Below are 24,279 nucleotides of genomic sequence, written 5' to 3'. Positions count from 1 at the left end.
TACAGAAATGCAAGTGATTTTTGTAGATTGATTTTGTACCCTGCAACTTTGCTGTAGTTGTTGATTATTTCTAAGAGTTTTCCAATGGATCTTTAGGGTTTTCTATATATAAAATCATGTCATCTGCAAATAGTGAGAGTTTCACTTCTTCGTTACCTATTTGGATTCCTTTTATTCCTTTTTCTTGCCTAACTGCTCTGGCCAAAACCTCCAGTACTATGTTGAACAGGAGTGGTGAGAGTGGGCAGCCCTGCCTCGTTCCTGTTCTCAGAGGAATGGCTTTCAGTCTTTCCCGATTGAGTATGATCTTGGCTGTGGGTTTGTCATAAATAGGCTTTATTATGTTGAGGTACTTTCCTTCTATTCCCCTTTTGTTGAGAGTTTTTCTCATAAATGGATGTTGTATCTTGTCAAATGCCTTCTCTGCGTCTATTGAGATGACCATGTGGTTTTTATTCTTTGTTTTGTTGATGTGATGTATCACGTTGATTGATTTGTGGATGTTGAACCATCCCTGCGTCCCTGGTATAAATCCCACTTGATCATGGTGTATGATCTTTTTAATGTATTGCTGTATTCGGTTTGCCAATATTTTGTTGAGGATTTTTGCATCTATGTTCATCAGCGATATTGGCCTGTAATTTTCTTTCTTTGTATTGTCTTTGTCTGGCTTTGGTATCAGGGTGATGTTGGCCTCATAGAATGATTTAGGAAGTGTTCCATCTTCCTCTATTTTTTGGAATAGTTTTAGAAGGATGGGTATTAAATCCTCTTTGAATGTTTGGTAAAATTCACTGCAGAAGCCATCTGGTCCTGGACTTTTATTTTTTGGGAGGTTTTTGATTACTATTTCAATCTCTTTACTTGTGATTGGTCTATTCAGATTCTCCATTTCTTGTTGGTTCAGTTTTGGAAGGTTCTATGAGTCTAAGAATTTGTCCATTTCTTCTAGATTGTCCAATTTGTTGGCATATAATTTCTCATAGTATTCTCTTATAATTCTCTGTATTTCCATGGTATCCATTGTAATTTCTCCTCTTTCATTTTTAATTTTATTTACTTGGGCCTTTTCTCTTTTTTTCTTAGTAAGCCTGGCTAAGGGTTTGTTGATTTTGTTTATCTTCTCAGAGAACCAACTCTTTGTTTCATTAATCCTTTCTACTGTTTGTTTGGTCTCAATTTCATTCATTTCTGCTCTGATTTTTATTATTTCTCTCCTTTTGCTGATTTGGGGCTTTTTTTGTTCTTCTTTTTCTAGGTCTGTTAGGTGTAATTTAAGGTTGCTTATTTGGGCTTTTTCTTGTTTGTTAAGGTGGGCTTGTATCGCTATAAGTTTCCCTCTCACGACTGCTTTTGCTGCATCCCATATGGTTTGGTATGGCATGTTTTCATTTTCGTTTGTTTCTAGATAGTTTTTGATTTCTCCTTTAATTTCATCAATGATCCATTGGTTGTTCAGTAGCATGTTGTTTAATCTCCACATTTTTGGCACTTTCCCAGTTTTTTTTCATGGTTCATTTCCAGTTTCATAACATTATGGTCTGAAAAGATGCTTGTTATGATTTCAATCTTCTTAAATTTATTGAGGCCTGCTTTGTTTCCCAACGTATTGTCTATCCTTGAGAATGTTCCATGTGCACTTGAGAAGAATGTGTAGTCAGCTGTTTTTGGATGCAGTGCTCTGTATACGTCTACTAGGTCCATCTCATCCAGTTTTTCATTTAAGTCTACTATTTCTTTATTGACTTTTCTCTGGATGATCTATCCATTGATGTAAGTGGGGTATTAAGATCCCCTACTATTATTGTGTTGTTGTTGATTTCTCCTTTTAGGTTTGTTAATAGTTGCTTTATGTACATTGGTGCTCCTATGTTGGGTGCATATATATTTATAAGTGATATGTCTTCTTGGTGGAGTGTCTCTTTTATCATTATCTATTTCCCTTCTTTGTCTTTCTTAACCTGTTTTATCTTGAAGTCTACTTTGTCTGATATGAGTATGGCAACACCTGCTTTCTTTTGTTTGCCATTAGCTTGGAGTATTTTCTTCCATCCTTTCACTCTGAGCCTGTGCTTGCCTTTAGTGCTGAGTTGTGTTTCCTGGAGGCAACATATTGTTGGGTATTGCTTTTTAGTCCATCCTGCCACTCTGTATCTTTTGATTGGAGAGTTCAATCCATTTACATTTAGGGTAATTATTGATATATGAGGGCTTAACGTTGCTGTTTTGTCACCTATTTTCTGGTTCTTTTGTGTTTCCTTTGTTTCTTGTCCCATTTGTTTCGGACTGCCAATTCAGTTTGGTTGTTCTGTCTTATGACTCTTCTAGTTTTCTCTTTGTTTATCCTATGTGGTTTTGTTTTGATTATTTCTTTAGTGGTTACCTTGAGGTTTGTGTAAAAAATCTTGTGTATGAGCTATTCCATTACCTGATGGCCTCCTATTTCCTTATACTAAGTCAATTCAATCACTTTCCTCTTCCCCTTCTAAGTTGTTCTTGTTATACCTTATTCTATCTTGTGTTGTGGCTGTGTGTTTACAGTGATGAGGTTAAATTTATTTTTGGTGAATTCCTTCCTTTGATCTTTTTTTTTTTTTAATTTTTTGTTTATTGCAGTAACATTGGTTTACAACATTGTAAAAGTTTCAAGTGTACATCATTGTACTTCTATTTCTGCATAGATTACATCATGTTCACCACCAAAATACTAATTACAACCCATCACCACACACATGTACCGAATTATCCCTTTCACCCTCCTCCCTCCCCCCTTCCCCTCTGGTAACCACCAATCCAATCTCTGTCCCTATGTGTTTGTTTATTGTTGTTATTATCCACTACTTCAGTATTTAAGTGGTTGCTAACCCATTCTGGTAAAGATCTACTATTTTTCTGAGTTTATATACCTATTTTTCTCCTTGCTCCAAGCTTTGTATTCCCTTTCTCTTCCTTTTTTCAGGCCTGAGGGCCTTCTTGAGTATTTCTTGTAGTGGGGGTCTCATGTCCATGAACTCCCTTAGCTTTTGTTTTTCTGGGAGAGTTACTATTTCTCCATCATATTTGAAGGATATTTTTGCTGGATAGAGTATTCTTGGCTGAAAGTTTTTGTCTTTCAGTATTTTGAATATATCATTCCAGTCTCTCTTAGCCTGTAAAGTTTCTGTTGAGAAATCCGCTGACAGCCTGATGGGAGTTCCTTTGTATGTTATTTTTTGTTTTTGTCTAGCTGCCCTTAATATTGTTTCTTTGTCATTGACTCTGGCTAACCTTACCACTAGGTGTCGTGGAGAGGGCCTTTGCCTGTTGATATATTTAGGTGACCTGTTGGCTTCGCTTACTGGTATTTCCTGTTCCTTCCCCAGATTTGTGAAATTCTCAGCTATTATTTCCTTGAATAGGCTCTCTGTTCCTCTTTCCTTCTCTTCTCCCTCAGGAATACCTATAATTCTTATGTTACATTTCCTAATAGAGTCAGATATTTCTCGGAGACTTTCTTCATTTCTTTTTAGTCTTAGTTCTCTCTCCTCTTCCATCTGGATCATATCAGTATTCCTATCCTCTAAAATGCTAACTCTTTCCTCCATACTGTCAGCTCTGTTCTTTAAAGATTCCAGGTTCTCCTTTATCTCCTCCATTGTGTTCTTCATCTGCATCAGCACTGATTGGTTTTTCTTTATGATTTCACTCTCTTTTGTGAAGAAACTCCTAATCTCTTTGAATTGTTTGTCTGTGTTGTCTTGTATTTCATTGAGTGTTTTTATGATAGCTATTTTGAAATCTCTGTCATTTAGATTATGGATTTCTGTGTCTTCAGGGTTGGTTTCCGGGTGCTTGTCATTTTCCTTCTGGTCTGGTGATTTCATGTATCTTTGCATTGTGGTTCCTGTGTTGGCTTTGTTTTTCCTCATCCTGGAAATCTCTGGTTGCAATTACCACCCGCTGCCGCTGTGTGGTGGTAAAGGGCTGTGTAATCTAAGCCCCCTGTGCTCTGCCGTGGTTTTTCCGCTGCTGCCATCCGCGGGTCAGATCGCTTGGTCTGGTCTGCCGCAGATTGCTTGGTCTGGTCTGGTTGGCTGAGCTGCAGGGTCCGGTTTGCAGGGACGGGGGGCTCTCTCTTTTGCCCTCTGGATCCCTGGCGTGGGGGGCTTCTCATTTGCCTCTTATTATCTGCTCTCTGGGGTGCTCAGATGTTAATGGTAACCCTGTGGCTCTTCTGAGTCCTCTGTGTGGGAGTTTCCCACTGGCTGAGAGAGCCCAAAGAGCTACGGTTTCCCTGCAGACAGCTGCCCCTCCCCCCTCTCTGAGAGCCATGAGGACCAGGATTGCTGATCTGATGGGGAGGGAGAGGAGTTCTCTTTACCGCTCCCCACTTCCTCCGGGGGGCCCAGCACATTCCACTCTCAGATGTGCGGCAGTGTGGATCTTTCCGATCTAGCTTTTCACTGTCTGGGATTCGTTGTTGGTCTGTGACTGTTCCTTTTGTTGTATCTTATCGGGGGAAGAGTTCACGGGAAAGCTCACTCTGCCGTGACACTGACGTCACTCCAAAAGCACTTTTTGGTGACTTTGGCCAAACCTGCCTTTACTGTGTTTTAAAAAATAATCCTTACTGTTTGCAGATTTTTTTCTAGAAAATTTTAATGTGATTTTTAATTGATTTTTTTAACATGTAAAGTGAAAGTTCTGATTTAAATACATGTTTTCTTCTTAGTCATTTAGAAGACTTTGAATCAATAGCAACAATATAAAGGACACTGAATTTTAAGTTGTTAGGTTTTTGAAATAGTATGGGCAGCTACTCTGATTATTATGTCTCCATATTCTAAGATGTAATTAATGGAAATCTTAAAGTAAATATACATTTAACTACATTTTGATAACTGGAGGATAATATGGTTAGCATATTTTAAAGATATATTGGTCTAGGCCAGATGATACAATTCACTTAATCATCAGGAAAGAATCACACAGTCAAATCAATCAGTTAGTATTCTCCATCAGCAAAACGAGGAAGAGAATAGGACAGAACTACTAGGAAACCATACAAAAAAAGGCTCTTTTCAGTATTTGAAAATTGTTTTATATTTTTTTGTTGCAATTTATGATGTGAATGAAAAGGTTACCATGCAGATGTGAAAAATAAGCCACTGAGAGGAATTCTAGGCAATCTCACTTCCCATCAAGTGTTTTGTGATTCATGCATTAAATTCTCTCTTTCCTTTTTCTCACTAGGTCTTGATTACTATGCCAGCTGTCCAGAGAACATGCTATTAAATGACACTCTATTGTCCACTTATATACCTTTGACCATTTTAGATGCCTCATATGAGAGGAATTTCTACTCAACCTCTATGAGACCATTGAGATAATGACCCCTCTTCCTTCTCAAATTGCTCTTTCCTTGGTTTTAGAAATGACATACTATCCTGGTTCTTCTGTGTCTGAATGTTCTTTCAATGTCTCCCTTTTCTCCTCTAGCCCCCAAATCTGGGTATTTCTCAACACAGACTTCGCCCATCTTCCTTTCTTGTTTTGCATTTTCTCACTTAACTAAATCTTCTATTTCTATGGCTAGACATTATTTGGCCTCAATGTAGGTGACTCCCGTATTTCTTCTCATGTCTTAACTCCTCTTCTGAGTTTCAGATCCACATTATCCAAGGGTCTGCTGGACAGCTCCACATGGATGTCCTGCCATCATCTAAAACTCAACACATGCAAAATAGAATTCATCTTCATACATTATACTATCCATTTAATGCAGTGCCAATAAAAATCTTAAAGGAATTTTGGGAAGGGGGGATTGGGGAAAGGTATGACTAAGTAATTCTAAAGTTCATCTAGAAGAATCAGTGTGCTACCAGAGCTAAGAGGAATAATGAGACCCTACCAGATATTTAGATATTTTATAAGGCTACAGTTATATACAATAAGATCAATGTAACATAATATGAAATCCAGAATTTGACCCACGTGTGCAGGTATGCATATATGAATGTATATACATATATATATATATAAATATTTGATTAAAAGCTACACAAACTCACTGGAAAAATGCTAGATTATTCAATAAATAGTGCAGGGGCAATTGGTTAATCATTTGGAAAAATAAAATTAGGTATTTTCCTCACACATCTTAAAGCAAAGTAAATTCTAGGTGGAATAAATATCAAGCTGTAAAACAAAAGAAACCATAAGGATATAAGAAGCAAATACAAGGGTATGTTTACATAATTGTAGTACAAGGAAAACTTCGTAATCATGACACCAAAGTCAGAAACCATAAAAGAAACGATTGGTATACTTGAAAATATAAAAATTACAAACAAAATTTCTGACATCACAAGTCTCCATAAGCAAATTTAAAAGGCAAAAAATAAAGGAGAAAACACAGTGTTAATATCTTGATCAATAAAAAAAGCAAACAAATGAGCCAATGCAAGATTCTTTCTCTTTCTCTATCACAGATGCAAAAAAGACTATATATTGTATGATTCCATTACATGAAATGCCCAGAAAAGACGAATTTATATAGTCAGAAAGCAGATCAGTGGTTGCCTGGGTTTGGAGGTAGAAGTGGGGATTGACTGCAAATGGACTCAAGGAAATTTTTTGAAGTGATGAAAATATTCTAAAATTGGATTTTAGTGGTGGTGATGGTTGCACAACTCTATAAAATTTAATAAAAATCATTTTCTACATTTACAATGGATGAAGGTTATGATATGTAAATTAAACCTGATAAAAGTCTTCATGAGATAAGGTGTCAGAAGAGAACTGTTTCTATGCTTGAAGTCAAATGAAAAATACTTCTCATGGACAAATGGTATAATTACATGTTATTATTGGAATTCTCATTTAGGGAAACACTGAGAAGTATTATAAAGATGATCCAGCCTAACTCCCTTATTTTGCAGATGAGGAAACTAAAGCTCAATGAATTAGATGCTTTGCCTAAAGTCTCATAATTAGTGGAAGATCTAGGACTTGCACCCAGGTCGGCTGACTGCTAACCTGATGTTTGTCACATTATACCATACTCTCTTTCATAACAATGCATTTATAACGCTCTAACCTAAATTGACTAAAATTCCAATAAAATAAAAACAATCATGTACTTAATTGTAATGTATAGATCGTTGTAATAACCAACATTTCTAAATGTGGGAGATCACTACTGTGGCAGATGAATATTCCTTGTTGTGATGACTTGTGGGAGACTGTTTAGGTGGAGGGATTAAAAACCAAAAAGGTAAAAGACAAGAGTTGGTAAAGACACAGAGAAATGAGAACCCTTGTGCACTGTTGGTGGGAATGTAAACTGGCACAGCCATTATAGAAAATAGTGTGGAGGTTCCTCAAAAAATTAAAAATAGAACTACGATATGATCCAGCAATCCCTCTTCTGGGTATATACCCAAAGGAAATGAAATCAGTACCTTGAAGATGCATCTGCACTCCCATGTTCATTGTAGCATTATCCACTGTAGCCAAGATATGGAAACAACCTAAGCGTCCATCGACAGATGAATGGATAAAGAAATTGTGGTATATATGTATACACAATGGAATATTATTCAGCCTTAAAAAAAGGAGATCTTGCATTTGGGATGACACAGAAGAACCTGGAGGACATTATGCTAATTGAAATAAGCCAGACACAGAAAGAAAAGTACTTCACAATCTCATTTATATGTGGAATCTAAAAAAGTCAAATATGTAGAAGCAGAGAGTAGAATGGTAGTTACCAGGGTGTGGAGGTGGAGAAAATGGAGAGATATTGATCAAAGGGTACAATGTTGCAATTACATAGGATGAATAAGTCTGGAGATCTAATGTACAGCAAGATGATTATAGATAACAATAACATATTGTATAATGGGAATTTGCTAAGAAAGTAGATATCAGGTGCGCTCACCACACACAAAAAAGGTAACTATGTGAGGAGATGGATATATTAATTAGCTTGACTGTAGTAATCATTTCACTATGTATATGTATATCAAAACATCATGTTGTACTCTTTAAATATATACAATTATTATTAATTATAGAATAAAAATAAATCTATTTCTTTTCGAATGTTTTACCAAATGTTTTGAGGACTTTAGATTTGAAGTGCAGTAAGGTGAAAAGCAAGTAAAAATGCATGAAATTAAAAAAAAAAACTATTGTTAGGAGGTGCAGCATATAAAATACCTTGAGAGCTTCCTTCAGACAAACAGATGGATACTTCATCATTTCTGTCATTATCCTCTCCTACTTCAGGACCAGCTTCTTCTCCTGGTGTGAATGCAGACAAAGAGCCAGACTCGGGCTGCTCAGAAAAATCAGCAGGGCCTCCTCTTGGAGGCGGAACTTCAATCCCCATTAAACGATATTTCCTTCTTCGATTCCCAATCCAAGTCTTTATAAGAGAAATACAACAGGAAGTTTTGTAAACATAGAAACCTTAGCAGTTATGGCCATTAAAATAACGAATGGATGCTATATAAAATATGATTAAAAATAATTAAGATACCTAGAATAATGAAATTTTATTATTACTCAAATAAGCTAAAATAAAAATAATTACGTTTTTACATTTAAGTATCTTATTAGCAGAAAGATGATATTTGTCTGAATATTTAGACTTTAAAGCAACATGCAGTCCATTGCAGAATGCATTTTGTTTTTATTTTTCTGGAGAAAATAATCCACCAAATCTTTGAAAAGAAACACAAATTAGCTCTTTTCCTAAAGGGACCAGGCATACAGCTATAACTATAGTTCATATTCCATTTCCAATCTTGCTCTTCCTAAGTGAAAATCTGTCTTCTACTAACTTTGGATCCATAACAGTTACCTGGGTATTCCAAATAGTCTCAAAAATTTCACTTTATCTGATTTAGAACCAATTTTTAAAACTTTTTATATTAAAATAATTTTAGAGTCAAAAGAAGTTGCAAAGAGAGGTCTCCATTCAATTTCCTCCAATTTACATTTTACATAATTATAGCACAATATCAAAAACAAGAAACTGATACTGTACAATATCTGTGTACACTTCTATGTTCCTTTATCACACCATTCTTCTTCCTCTCCTTCTCACCACCCCCAACCCCTGGCAACCATAAATCTGTTTTCCACCTCTATAATTGTGTCATCTCAAGAATGTTATATAAATGGAGTCATACAGCATATGACTTTTGAAATTGGCTTTTTTCACTCAGCATAATTTTCTGGAGATTTATTCAAGCTGCATGTATCAATAGTCCATTCCATTTTGTTGCTAAGTAGTATTCCATGACACTTATGTACCAATTTTTTTCCATTTTCTTTGCAATGTTTGTTTAACCTTTACTCTTTGAAGGACACTTGGGTTGTTTCCAATTTTTGGCTATTACATATAAAGCTCTATGAACAGTCATGTACAGGTTTTTGTGCAGATAGAAGTTTTCATTTCTTTAGGATAAATGCCCAAGAATGCAATTGCTGGATCGTATGGTAATTGCATGTTTAGTTTTATAAGAGACTGCCAAATTGTTTCCAGAGGAGTTGTACCATTTTACATCTCTACCAATAATGATTGAGAGATAAGTTTCTTGGCATTCTTGCAAGCATTTGGTATTGTATTTTTTTTTAATTTTAGCTGTTCTCATTGGTGCATGTAGTGATCGATCATCAAGTTCTTAATTTGATTTCCCCAATGGTTAGTGATGTTGAAAATTTTTTCATGCTTTTATTTGCCATCTGTATATCCTTTTCAGTGAAATGTCTCTTTGTGTCTTTTGTCTACTTTCTAATTAAGTTGCTTTTTCTAATGTTGAGTTTTGAGAGTTCTTTATATATTCTAGATATGAGTTTTTGTCAGATATTTGGTCTTGCAAATATTTTATTCTATTCTGTAGCAGATATGAGTTCTTTGTCAGATACTTGGTTTGCAAATATTTTCTCCCAGTCTGTAGCTTATATTTTCATTGTCCTGGTCTTTCGCTGCGCAAAAGTTTTTAATTTTGATGAAATCCAAGCTATTGCTTTTTTCTTTTATGGATTGTGCTTTTAGTGCCATTTCTAAGAATTCTTCACCAAGCCCTAGGTCTCGAAGATTTTCCCCAGTTATTTTCTAAAAGTTTGATAGTTTTATTTTTACATTTAAATCTATGATCCATTTTGAGTTCATTTTTGTATAAGGTATGAGATTTAGGTCAAGGTTCATTTATGTTTTCCTATACATATCCAATTGTTCCACCACCATTTCTTGAAAAGACTTCCTCCGTTGAATTGCTTTTGCACCTGTGTTAAAAATCAACTAAGTTAGCCATACTTGTGCATGGCTATTTCTGCGTTCTCTCTTCTGTTCCTCTGATCTATATGTCTATCCCCATGTCAATACCACACAGTCTTGACTACTGTAAACATGTGTCTTGAAATTGGGTAAATGGATTTCTTCTACTTTATTCTTTTTTACCAGAATTGTTTTAGCTGTACTACTGCATTTCCTTTCCATATGAATTATAGAATTATCTTGTGTAAATCAACAAAAAATCTTGCTGGGACTTTTATAAAAATTATGCTAAACCTGTATATCAATTTGGGGGGACTTTACATTTTTACTGTGTTGAGACTTCTAGTCCATAAACATAGAATGTCTCTCCATTTGTTTAGAACTTCTTTGATTTCTTCCATCAGTGATTTGTAGTTTTTAGTACACAAGTCCTGTACATGTTTTGTTAGATTTACACTTACACATTTGATTTTTTGAGTGATTGCAAATAGTATTATACCTTTAATTTAAGTTTCAATGTGTTCATTTTAATTATATAGACACACAATTGATTTTTGTATGTTGATCTTGTATCCAGAGACTTTGTTGAATTCACTTGTTAGTTGTAGGAGTGTTTTGTAGTTTTCTTAGGATTTTCTACACAGCCAATCATGTTTATCTTTTATTTCCTTTTCTTGCATTATTGCTTTGGCTAGAACTTCTGGTACTATATTGAATAAAGGTAGTCAGAGTGGACATCTTCTTTTGTTCCTGATCTAGGGGAAAACACTCTATTCACCATTAAGCATGATGTTAACTGTAGGTTTTGGGCACTTGTGGGTTTCTTTTCTGGGAAGCTTTTAAATGATGAATTCAATTTCCTTAATGGTTATAGGGCTATTCAAGTAATCTATTTTATACTGGGTGAGTTGTGGTAGTTTGCACTTTTTGAGGAATTGATCCATTTCATCTAAATTTTCAGATTTGTGCATGTAGAGTTGTTTGTATTATTCTCTTATTATCCTTTTCATGTCTGCAAAGTCTGTAGTGATATCCTCTGGTTCATTCCTCATATTAGTAATTTGTGTCTTCTCTTTTTTCTTTGCTCAACTTGCTAGATGTTAGTCAATTTTACTGATCTTTTCAACGAACTCACTTATTTTTTATTTTTTTAAATTGATTTTTTTTTTTACCTTTTGCCCCCCTTCACTCATTTCTCCCACCCTCCCACCTCTGGCAACTACCAATCTGTTCTCTGTATTAATTAATTAAAAAAATTTAATAGACTTTGTTTTTGACCAGTTTTAGGTTTATAGAAAAAAATTACGTGAAAACCACAGAGTTGCCCATATACCTCTCACCCTCCAGACAATTTCCTCTGTTTTTACCATCTTTCTAAAATTAATGTGGTGCATTTGTTATAACTGGTGAGCTAATACTCATAGATTATTAAGTAAAGTCCAGAGTTTACATTAGGGCTCACTCTTTGTTGTACATTCTATAGGTTTTGGCAAATATATAATGGCATGTATCCACCATTACAGTATCATACAGAATAGTAGTTTCATTGCCCTAAAAACCCCCTGTGTTTCACCTGTTCATCCCTCTCTCCCTCCCCGCAAGTCCCTGGAAACCACTAATCTTCTTATTGTCTCTCTAGTTTTTTGCCTTTTCCAAAATGTCATATACTTTGAATCATACAGTATGGAGCCTTTTCAGATTGGCTTCTTTCACTCATCTGTATGCATTTAAGGTTCTTCTATATCTTTTCATGGCTTTATAGCTCAATTTTTTAAACTACTGAATAATATTCCATTGTCTGGGTGTACCACAGTTTATCTATTCATCTACTGAAGGATATCTTGGTTGCTTCTAATTTTTTGCAACTATGAAAAAACTTGCTATAAACATTCGTGTGCAGGTTTTTGTGTGGACATAAGTTTTCAGCTCATTTGGGTAAATATCAAGCAGCACAACTACTGGATTATATATTAAGAGTACGTTTAGTTTTCTAAGAAACTGCCAAAATGTCTTCCAAAGTATCTGTACCATTGTGCATTCCCACCAGCAATGATTAAGTGTTCCTGTTTCTCCACTTCCTCACCAGCATTTGGTGTTGCCAGTGTTTTGGATTTTGATCATTCTAATAGGTGTGTAGTGGTATTTCATTGTTGTTTTAATTTGCAATTCCCTAACGATATATGGTATTGAGCATCTTTTCATACGCTTATTTGTCATCTGCATATATTCTTTGGTGAGGTTTCTGTTCAGATCTTCACCCATTTTAAATTAGGTTGCTTGTTTTCTTACCACTGAGTTTTAAGAACTTACTGTTGAGTCCTTTGTATATTTTGGATAACAGTCCTTTATCTGATATGTGTTTTGCAAAGATTTTCTCCCAGTTTGTGGCTTGCCTTTTCATATTCTTAAGAATGTCTTTTGCAGATTAGAAGTTTTATATTTTAACGAAGTCCAACTTATCAATTTTTTTTTCTTTTATGGATCATGCTTTTGGTGTTGTATCTAAGAAGCCAACACCAAACCCAAGGTCTCCTAGATTTTCTCCTACGTCATCTTTAGGAGTTTTATAGTTTCCCATTTGACATAGGCCTATGATCTATTTTAGTTAATTTTTGTGAAGGATGTAAGGTCTATGTCTAGATTACTTTTTTACATCTGGATGTCCAGTTGATCCAGCATCATTCAAAAAGACTATACTTTTTCTATTCAATTGTCATTGTGCCTTTGTCAAAGATTAGTTGACTATATTTATGTGGGTCTATTTCTGGGCTCACTATTTTGTTTCACTGATCTATTTCGTCTGTTCTTTCACCAATACCACACTGTCTTGATTAGTGTAGCATTACAGTAAGTTTTGAAGTCGAGTAGTGTCAGTCCTCTGACTTTATTCTTTTCTTTTGATATTGCATTGGCTATTCTGCTTCTTTTGCCACTCCATATAAACTTTAGAATCAGTTTATTGATATCCACAAAATAACTTGAAATTTTGAATGAGATTGCATTAAATCTATAGATCAAGTTGGGTAGAACTGACATCTTGAAAATATTGAATCTCGCTATCCAGGTACATGGAAAATCTCTCCATTTATTTAAATCTTCTTTCATTTCTTCCATCAGAGTTTTGTAGTCTTCCTCCTATAGATCTTGTACCTATTTTGTTAGATTTATATCTAAGTATTTTATTTTTGGGGTGTTAATGTAAATGGTACTTTATTCAATTTCATTGATTTTTGCTAATAACTTTATTATTTCTTTCCTTCTGTTTTCTTTGTGTTTACTTTAGTCCTCTTTTTCTAGTTTCTTGAGATGAGAGCTCAAATTTTTGATTTGAGATTTTCCTCTTTGCTAATGTATGATTTAGTACTGTCATGTGTCACTTGATGGGGATATATTCCAACAAATGTGTTGTTAGGTGAGTTTGTCATTGTGTGAACATCACAGAGTGTACTTACACAAACCTAGATGGTTTAGCCTACTACACACCTAGGCTATATGGTACTAATCTTATGGGACCACTGTCGTACATGTGGTCCATCACTGACCGAAACATCATTATGCAGCACAGGACTGTATTATAAATTTTCCTCTCTAAACTAATTTAGCTGCATCCCACAAATTTTGGTATGTTGTATTTTTTTACTTTCATTTAGTTCAATGTATTTTTACCTTCACTATTCTCTAATGTTCTTCCTTTCTTTATATAGATCCAAGTTTCTGAACTATATATCATTTGCCTTCTCTCTGAAGAACTTAACGTTTCTTGCAAGGCAGTTTTACTGGCAACAAATACCCTCAATTTTTGTTTGTCTGAGAAAGTTTTTATTTCTCCACTTTTGAAGAATAATTTCACAGAATACAGAATTCTAAGTTGGTGGGTTTTGTTTTCTTACAACACTTTAAATATTTCACTCCACTCTCTTCTTGATTGCATTGTTTCTGAGGAGAAGTTAGATATAATTTTTAAATTTGCTTCTCTGTAGGTAAGATATTTTTGCCCTTTGGATTCTTTCAACATTGTTTTTCTTTATATTTGATTTTCTATTTTCTCCAGTTTGAATATGATATGCTCAGGTGTATTTTGTTGGTTTTTTTCCTTTTGGCATTTATCCTGCTTGGTGTTGTCTGAGTTTACTGGATCTATGGTTTGGTGTATAAAATTAATTTGAGGGAAATTCTGAGGCAATATTGTTTCAAATATTTCTATTTTTCCTTTCTTTATTTCTTTTTTCTCCTTCTGGTATTACTATTATGCATATGTTATGCATTTTGGGGTTGTCCCACAGTTCTTGGATATTCTGTTCTGTTTTTTTTTTTTTTTTCTGTCTTTTTTTTCTCTTTGCTTTTTGGTTTTGGAAGTTTCTATTGACATATCCCCAAGCTCATAGATTCTTTCCACAGCCATGTCCAGTCTACTAATGAGCCAATCAAAGGCATTATTAATTTATCTTACAGTGTTTTTGATCTCTAACATTTGTTTTTGTTTCTTAATTAGAACTTTTATTTCTCTACTTTCATTACCCATCTGTTTTTGCATGTTGTCTACTCTTTGCATTAGAGTCCTAGCATATTAATCATAGTCATTTCAACTTCCTGGTCTGTTAATTCTAAGACCCTTGCCATACTTGAGTCTGGTTCAGATGCTTGCTCTGTCTCTTCAAACTGTGGAGTGTTTTTGTTTTTGTTTTTCCTTTTATTATACTTTGTGATTTTTGGTTGAAAGTCAAACATGATGTACTGGGTAAAGAGAACTGTTGTAAAGAGGCCTTCAGTTTGTGGTGGTAAAGTGTGGCATAGGGGAAATATTCTATAATCCCATGATTAGGTCTCAGTATTTTAGTGAATCTGTGTACCTGGCCTGGGAATTTCACAAGTGCTTCTCAGTCCTCTCCTCTCCCCCACCTTTAGATAGGACAGAATGGCTAGGGGGAGCTGGAGTTGGTTATTTCCCTTCATCCAGGTTGGTTAGGCTCTGATAAATCCCCAACAGATTAAGCTCTGGTAAAACAGTTTTTCTTTAGTGCAGGGCTTACTAAGAAGAACAGAATGCTCTGGTGTATTTTAAAATAGTTACTTTTCTCCTGCCCTTGCCAAGCATGAGGGGATTTTTATCCCATATTCACGGTAAGAACCTGGTAGAGCTCCTGGAGGCAAAATTCACAGAAGTGTGGGCTCTCCCTTATAACTGGCCCCCCTGGAGTTTTTAACTCTCAGACTGGTCCACACTGAGCCTCCAGCAATTTGTCAATTGCAGTTTAGGTTCTCTTACCCCAGTACTGATTCCCACAGAGGTTTCTGCTCCAGTAAGTTGTGATTCTCTGTGTTTGCCTGCCTATTTATCCAATTTTGGAGACAGTGGTTTGCTCCATACCTGATTTGTCTGGCAGACCTAAGAAGAGTTACTGATTTTTCAGTTTGTTCAGCTTTTTGGTTGTTTTTAGGACAAAGTGACAACTCCAAGCTTCTAACATGCTAGAGTGGAAACTGAGTCTAATGTATTTTTTAATTTTCCTTGAGATTTCCTCTTTGACCTGTGGATTATTGTGTAACTTCCAAGCATTTAGAGATTTTCCCGTTATCTTTCAGTTATTGATTTCTACTTCGGTTCAGTTGTGGTCAGGAACATATGCTGTATGATAGCAATTTTTTCAATTTATTGAGGTCTTTTTAACGGTTCAGGATGTGGTTTATCTTGATATGTGTTCCATGGGTTCTTGAAAAGAATGTGCATGCTACTGTTGGTTGGTTGTGTGTTCTTATAAACGTCCATTAGATTCTATTGATTGAGGGTGTTTTTTTGTCTTGGACATACAAAAACTTGTATATAATTAATATATACAACTTGATGAGTTTGGAGATAATCACACACCTGTGAAACCATTACCCCATTTATGCCATAAACCTATCCATCACCTCCCAAAGTTTCCTCCTGTGATCTTATTTATTATTATTACTACTACCATTATTATTATTTTGTGATTAGAACACTTAACATAAGATCTACCCTCTTAGCAAATTTTTAAGTATACAATACTGTTGACTTTAGGCACTGTGCTGTGCAGTAGATCTCTAGGATCTATTCATCTTATGTTAATTGAAAGTTTTTACACCTTGCCTAATACCTCTTCATCTTCCCCTCCCCTAACCCTTGACAACCACCATGTCACTCTCTGCTCCATGAGTTTAACTATTTAGATTCATCATATTAGTGTTATCATGTAGTATTTATCCTTCTGTGTCTGATTTATTTCACTTAGCATAACATCCTCCAGGTTCATCCATGTTGTTGCAAATGGCAGGATTTCCCTCTTTTTAAGGCTGAATAATATTCCATTGTGTGTATATGCCAGATTTTCCTTATCCATTCATCTGCTGATGGACATTTAGGTTGCTTCCATGCATTGAATATTGTGAATAATGCTGCAACGAACATGGGAGTGCAGATACCTCTTCCAGATAGTGATTTAATCTTCTTTGGATATATACCCAGAGTTGGGATTGCTGCATTGTAGTTCTATTTTTAGTTTTTTGAGGAATCTCCATATGGTTTTCCATAGTGGCTGCACCAATTTACGTTCTCATTAACAATGTACAAGGGTTCCCCTTTCTCCACATCCTCTCCAACATTTGTTATTGTTTATTCTGTTGATAATAGTCATCCTAACAGGGTGAGGCGATATCTCAATACGGTTTTGATTTCCATTTCCCTGATGATTAGTGATGTTGAGCACCTTTACATATACTCTTTGGCTGTTTGGATATCTTTTCTGTAGAAATGTCTATTCAGTTCCTATGCCCATTTTAAAATCAGCTTATTTATTTATTGTGAGTTGCAGGAGTTTCTTATATAGTTTGCATATTAACTCTTTATCAGATAAATGGTTTACAAATATTTTCTCCCATTCTGTAGGTTGCCTTTTAATTTTGTTGATTACTTCCTTTGCTGTGCAGAAGTTTTTTAGTTTGACTTAATCTCACTTGTCTATTTTTGTTTTTGTTGCCTGTGCTTTGACGTCATATCCAAGAAATCATTGCCAAGGCCAATGGCCAGAGGTTTTTCCCCTATGTTTTCTTCTAGGAGTTTTATGATTTCAGGTCTTATGTTTAAGTCTTTAATCGATTTTGAGTTTATCTTTGTGTTTGGTGTAAGATAAGGGTCCAATTTCATTCTTTTGCATGTGGATATTCAGATTTTCTGACAACATTTATTGAAGAGACTCTCCTTTCTCTGTTGTGTATTCTTGGCACCCTTGTCAAAGATCAGTCAACAGTATAAGCATGGGTTTATTTCTGAGCCCTCTATTCTGTCCCACTATTGAAGGTGTTTTTGAATTCTATATCATTGATGATTTTTCTGTGTAATAACTCTATCACTTATTGAGAAAGGGGCGATGAAATCTCCAACTATAATTTTGGATTTGCCTGTTTCTCCTTTCAGTTTTATCAGTCGTTACTTCACATATTTTGCAGCTTTGTTATTTGGTGCATACACATTTAGGATTTCAATGTCTCTTTGGTGGATTGTCCCTTTTATTATGTGTAATGTCTCTCTTTGTCCTTGGAATCTTCTTTGTTCCGAAGTCTACATTGGAGTAGAATATAATAATAAAATGAAACAATACTCCAAATTGCTTTTTGTTTAAATATATATTATCATATATTTGTATTATATGTATGCTATACACAGAGGGCAAACCTTTCTGTTAAACATTCATTCATCTGATATTAATATATCCACTCCTGCTTTCTTTTGATTCATGTTTGCATGCTATGCATTTTCTATCCTTTTAATTTCAATCTACATATATCACTATATTTTAATTTCTTGTAGACAGCATAGACTTGGGTCATTTTAAAAAAATCTAGTTTGCAAATCTCTGTTTTTTCATTGATGAATTTAGACCATTTAAATTATTGCAATTATTGCTATGTTATGGCTTATGTATGTCATTTAATTTTTTTGCATTGTTTGTTCTTTCTGGGTTTTTTTTTTTCTCTTCCCCCCTGCATTCCTGTGGTTTATTTGAACAATTTTTAGAATTCCATTTTGATTTATCCATACAATTTTTTCTGAATCTCTTTGTATAACTTTTTTAGAGGTTTATCTAGGATATATAAGTCTATCTATCTATCTATCTATCTATCTATCTATCTATCTATCTATCATCTATCTGTCATCTGTCTTGTGACAGACTTTACAAGTGGTGTAAGTCCAGGTTTTTCACTTGACTTCCATTGACACTCAATGGAGGAGGGGATTCTTTTCACTCTTGGGTGGATTTGGGCTTCCAGCATCTCCACTGGGTCTCCTCTAACACTACCTTAATGAGGAGGTGTAAGGGGTCCTCATTACCTTTAGATGGGGGTGGGGTTTGGGGTGAAAGTCCTCTACTGACATGGCAGGGGAAGGGCGGAAGAGGAATTTTTAATGCCCAGCACTGCACTCTTTCTTCTCTGACACCACCCTGTGAGTGGTTGAGGCATCTAGTTGTAGCCTGGTGAGCGCACAAATCTAGGCTGTTCACTTGGCATTTTCTGGTAAAAGTGCGGGTGTGGCTGCAGTTTTTTCTGTGGTGTTTAGCTAGAGTAGAGAGGTTACTGTCTAAAGGTTTCCTGTCTTGCTAAGCTGCCCTTTTCCTGGTTCTCTGGCTAGAGAGAACAGACTTTTCTTGGATCTTTTTTTGTTTGCACCCATTGATGTTTCCGGGTTGTTAGCCTCTCTATATCCAATATCCAATCTGGGGTATATGAGGCAAAAAGAAAACTCAAGTAACTCACCACTGTGTCATTCCTTAGGTCATGTGGTCCCTAGCAGATATGACTTCTTCTTTCCTCTCTTCACAGTCTTCTTATGTCTGTTTTATATATAATGTCCAGGGATTATAGTTGTACTTAGTGAGAAAATTATATCTACTCCATCTTTTTGGAAGCAGCAATCTAAAACCAATTTTATTCTCAAGTTTCTCATGCAATTTTCAAAAAGCTCATTTTATATGACTAGAGTTTATAAACTTTATAGCTTTGCTATGCCAATCTACAAAGTGCAAGAAGAATTCTTAAAACCTGTGTATTCTCTTTTAGTGTAGAAAGCCATTCAGTAGAATTCCATAATTTCAGCTCTAAATTTGATTATGGTACCCTTTTGTTGTATACCAAGTAGAATTTCTTCTATACAACAAAGCCCACATAAATACAAAGCCACCTTAGATAATCTCTAATGTAAATAAAAAACATGAATGAAGTTAACTTTATACTTGGTAAGATTTTGCAAAAAACAAAGTGCAGAGCAAAACAGAAGAACTATTGAATTAGTTCAACAAGACTAATTCTTCTTTATATTTGTTGGAGGTGTGTTCTTTTCAAATCCAGGAAATGTAATACTTTGGATGTATTTAGCATTCAATGCTAAATGTGAAGCCTGAAACACATGGATTGTTTTATAGACTCCCAAGTGAAAATTACCCAGTAGAAAAGAAAAATATTTGTGGATATCAATTTTCCTAGCTTTTCTAACTTCCTCCATAGGAAAGACACTGGTTTAAAGAGTATAGTTCCATTTCAATTTCCCATTACATGGTCTCATTGAGAACGAACTGCTAGACTTCAGAAAAAGTAAAGAACTGCAACTTCTTACTAAAGCTCCATTAAACTGTCATGGAATTTCTCTATTTCATATCTGTGAATACTGATGCTTATCAAATTCTAAATGCAGAAGCTTTTCTTTTACAACAATCTTAGCTACTGATGCTTGTGAAAATGATGGTGCAGGAAGAAGGAAGAAGATACCAGTTTCCTGAGGATGCTTCTTCTTTCCTTTGGGTCATAAAAGTTTGGGAAGAGAGAAGAAAATGGACAGCGGAAACCAATTTCTATTTATGTTTGACTCTTTTTGCACCCTTCTTGGGAGAAATGAGTGATTGTTGAACGTACAATGATGAAGGTAAAATAATATGTCATGTGAACATTGCAATTATGTGAGATTTTATTGCATACTAGGGCTAAAACAGTTCCTCTTTGGGTATTCCTAAAAACTAGAAGGCACTGCGAAAATGATTCAATATGCAAATAACTAGTCTAACCTTCCATTCAATGTAAAAGTACTTTCTTCAACACTCTAGGTGGATGGCTATTCAGTCTTTGCATGAAAACTTCAGGAATATGGAACATGCTACTTTGCAAGGTTCCCAAGTCCAGTTTTTGAAGAGTTTTTCAAAATGTTCTTCCTTAAACTGGATCAATATCTATTGTCCTATTAAGTCTAAGCATTGTTTCCAGTTCTTCACTCTGGACCTGCATCATCCCAAACACCCTCTTCTACATTCAAGCTATCAATTATGTAAAGAGTATGTTTTTCTCTGTTTCAAATTAAACATCCCTACTTTTGAAATATTCAGTTTTTAAACCATTTTATACAACCCATGGTTAAGTTATTTTGTCACTCTGGACCTCAGATTTCTTTTCTGAGGAAACTGCAAAATAAAGTAACTGGTTTCTAAATCTTTCATCTCCTGTATAATCTTTGTCCCTCCAGGATGCTCATAAATCTATAGGATAATACTGTATCTTTTCAACCAGAACTCCTATGTGTTGACAGCACAAATATGATGGCTATTAAAAATGAGGACTCTCAGGCTCTATAAGCTTCTAAGTACATTTCTATTAAAATAATATGAAACAATATTCCAAACTGCTGTTAGTTTGAATGCATATTATCCTATATTTGTATCTATGTATGCTATATGTAGAGAGCACACATTTCTGCTAAACATTCATTCATTCATTCCACAAATATTACTGAACATCAACTACGTACCAAGCACTGTTCTAGTGCTGGGGATACAGTAGTGAATAAGCAAGCATGATGTATGTCTTCATGGAGCTTAAACTTACAATGTTGTAGAGGTATAGACAATAAACAAATAGAAAAGAAAATATAAATTACAAAATTTGACCAAGTAATTGAAGGGAAAGAACCAGCTAGAATATTTAGCCACAATGACATAGTGTAGTGAAGTGAAGTCTTTTCCAAATTACCTGATCATAAGAATTATTGGGAAAGGAAACATACAAATTCCCAGTTGTTCCCTGCAAATCCTGATTTAGTACATCTGGGATGGGGTGATCTATATTTTTAAGAAGTGTGCAAGGTAATTCTTTTTTCTTTTTTTAAAGATTTTATTTATTTATTGTCCCCCCAAAGCCCCAGCAGATTGTTGTATGTCATAGCTGCACATCCTTCTAGTTGCTGTATGTGGGACACCGCCTCAGCATGGCCGGAGAAGTGATGCGTCGGTGCGTACCCAGGATCCGAACCCGGGCCGCCAGCAGCGGAGCACGCGCACTTAACCGGTAAGCCACGGGGCCGGCCCCAAGGTAATTCTTATGATAAGGCATACACTGGTGAAGTGGAAATGGAAACAATGTTAGACTGGTAATAAAGAGATCTGGCCTCTAGTCACTGGCTGTGTGACTTTGGGTAAGCCATTTCCCTACCTATCTCTATTCTTCTTAGATAAAATAAGAGCATAGAATTCAATCTCAAGGTGTCCACCAGCTTTGAGTCAATGCCTATTATAAATAATAGAGTTTACTATTAATTGTTTTGTACACACATTGGGGGTGGAGGGTTATATCTAATGCAAAAAGCAAGGTAAAAACAGTGTAAGTGAAAAGTACTCTTCTGTTTAAAGACATTTCATATCTAGCCATACTCCTTGGAAATTAAATATAATCTAAAATATAAAAACATACATCTGTTTTCCATGAAATTTATTTAAGCCTTTCAAAATGTATTTCAAACATTCAAACGTGTTGTTTATATAAATATTTGACCACACAAGAGTACATTTTGACATATGTCCACTATAACCCAAACACAGATGGAAAGGGTAGGCGTTAGATTGAATTGTAGAGAGAGAGGGAAGGGAACTAACTTTTATTGAGGACTTATGGTGCATTACACTTATTATCCACATATATTATCTCAAAACAATCCTTTGTTATATTATCTCCATTTACTGTTAACTGAAGCACAGGGACATTAAAAATTTTGACCATGCGCCGGCCCCATGGCTTAGCGGTTAAGTGCGCGCGCTCCGCTACTGGCGGCCCGGGTTCAGATCCCGGGCGCACACTGACACACCACTTCTCCAGCCATGCTGAGGCCGCGTCCCACATACAGCAACTAGAGGGATGTGCAACTATGACATACAACTATCTACTGGGGCTTTGGGGGAAGAAAAAGGAGGAGGATTGGCAATAGATGTTAGCTCAGAGCTGGTCTTCCTCAGCAAAAAAGAAGAGGATTAGCACAGATGTTAGCTTAGGGCTGATCTTCCTCATCAAAAAAAAAAAAAATTTGACCATGCTAAATTGCAAGTTCCTTAGGAGAACTGCATTTTTTCCATGACACCTAGAAGTGTTCTGGCACATAATAGGTGTTCAGTTTACCTTTGATGAATGAATAAGTCAATAAATAATAAGCAGAGAATGACACTCTAGTCAGAGAATGACACTCCAAGTTAAAGAAATAAATGTACATAATAATACTCAATAAGGTTATAGGAAAAATATGCCAAGTTTGCTTCCTAGACTTTTTAGAAGTATAACAAGAAAATATGAATCTAAAATTTCCAAATTATACCACAAGTAATGGTTAACTAGACTTCCTGAGGCAAAGTTCATCTTGGTGATCAATAACTAGAAGGTCTATTAGACTTAAAAATATCTACATAGTTTCTCCTGAAATCTCAAGAATATATTTACGTAGCAAACATATTCTTTTTTGGAGTTAATTTACCAAGTGTTACAGAAGAGGTTCTCTTACAACACATCACCTTTTCAAATTTTCTCTCTGACGTTGGCATGCTGGCATTTTGGAAAATCACTAGAAACAAAAGGATAATGAGCAGTTCCCTATTCTTTTTTTTTTCTTTTGAGTAATCACCTGTGCATTTATTAACTATAAGACCTAGAGTAAGTCACTTAAACTTAATAATCTTGGTTTCCTCATAAATATACAAAAAAGGCAATACTAATATTGATATTACAAGGGTTTTCTTTAAACTTTCTAAAATTGAGATATAATCACATGGCATAAATTTACCTTTTTAAAATGTACAGTTCAGTTGTTCTTTTTTTTTAATTTTTTGTTTATTGCAGTAACATTGGTTTATAACATGGTATAAATTTCAGGTGTACATCATCATACTTCTATTTCTGCATAGATTACATCATGTTCACCACCCAAATACCAATTACAACCCATCACCACACACATGTGCCCTATTCTTTCCTCTCGTAGAAGTCTTAACCAGCCTTAAACAAGAAGAAAATGGTAACACTTCTTCCTTTTTCTGTATGTTAGGACTTTTTATAGGGAGAGAGGACTCTGTGCACAGCAATGGATGAGTGAGGGTCCCAATATCAAAGGCTTTGGCCATTTCTTACAGTAATAATGTCTAAAACCCCTTGGTATAGAAGAGAATCCTAGCCAGGAATTCTGTGGCTATCTCATATTTCATTTTAGGACAGTATGTTTTTAGGAATACTCTGTCCCCGTCTCCTCTTTCCTGTAGTACGGGGTCTCAAAGAACTCCCACAGCAGTCAATGGAGCCTGAAAGCTGCTGTCGGGCACATGGTGTTTATTAGTATCAGTGGCAGATTGAATGCAAACAAAAATGAAAAACTCAGTAGAAAAGTTGGAAGATAAATTTGAGGATACCATACTGAAAGTACAGGAAAAGGGCAAACAGATTGAAAGTGGACATCTCAGGATAACAGTTGTGCTCCAGGTGCAGAATAACCAATCCAGATTGGAGCAGATCAGAAGATTCCATGAAAAATTTCTTCAAGATGATAAAATTTTCACACTACCAAATGTGTATGAATGTACTGTGAGGATATATATACAACTGGGGAAAGGTTTGAGGATAAATTAATAGTAAGTATCTAGAAAATTAAGCAAGCAAACATACAAAAACCAAAAACTAAGTAAATAGTGAACTCCAAG

At 35.3% G+C, this 24,279-nt stretch overlaps 1 protein-coding gene across 6 annotated transcripts in view; it reads right to left on the bottom strand.

The window, feature by feature from the left end:
• Positions 1 to 24,279, bottom strand: part of HDX (highly divergent homeobox) — a 143,289-nt gene that overhangs the window by 22,180 nt on the left and 96,830 nt on the right. For all 6 annotated transcript variants that reach the window (XM_087427055.1, XM_087427056.1, XM_087427057.1 and 3 more), the window contains one exon: positions 8,203 to 8,410. In XM_087427055.1, the coding sequence (XP_087283181.1) occupies positions 8,203 to 8,410 (208 nt within the window). The remainder of the gene's footprint in view (positions 1 to 8,202; positions 8,411 to 24,279) is intronic.

The sequence above is a fragment of the Ceratotherium simum genome, chromosome X (genome assembly GCF_057802395.1).
Source record: "Ceratotherium simum simum isolate JZ-2026a chromosome X, ASM5780239v1, whole genome shotgun sequence".
In the NCBI taxonomy this organism is placed as follows: domain Eukaryota; kingdom Metazoa; phylum Chordata; class Mammalia; order Perissodactyla; family Rhinocerotidae; genus Ceratotherium; species Ceratotherium simum.
This window is presented reverse-complemented; position numbering and strand designations above follow the sequence as displayed.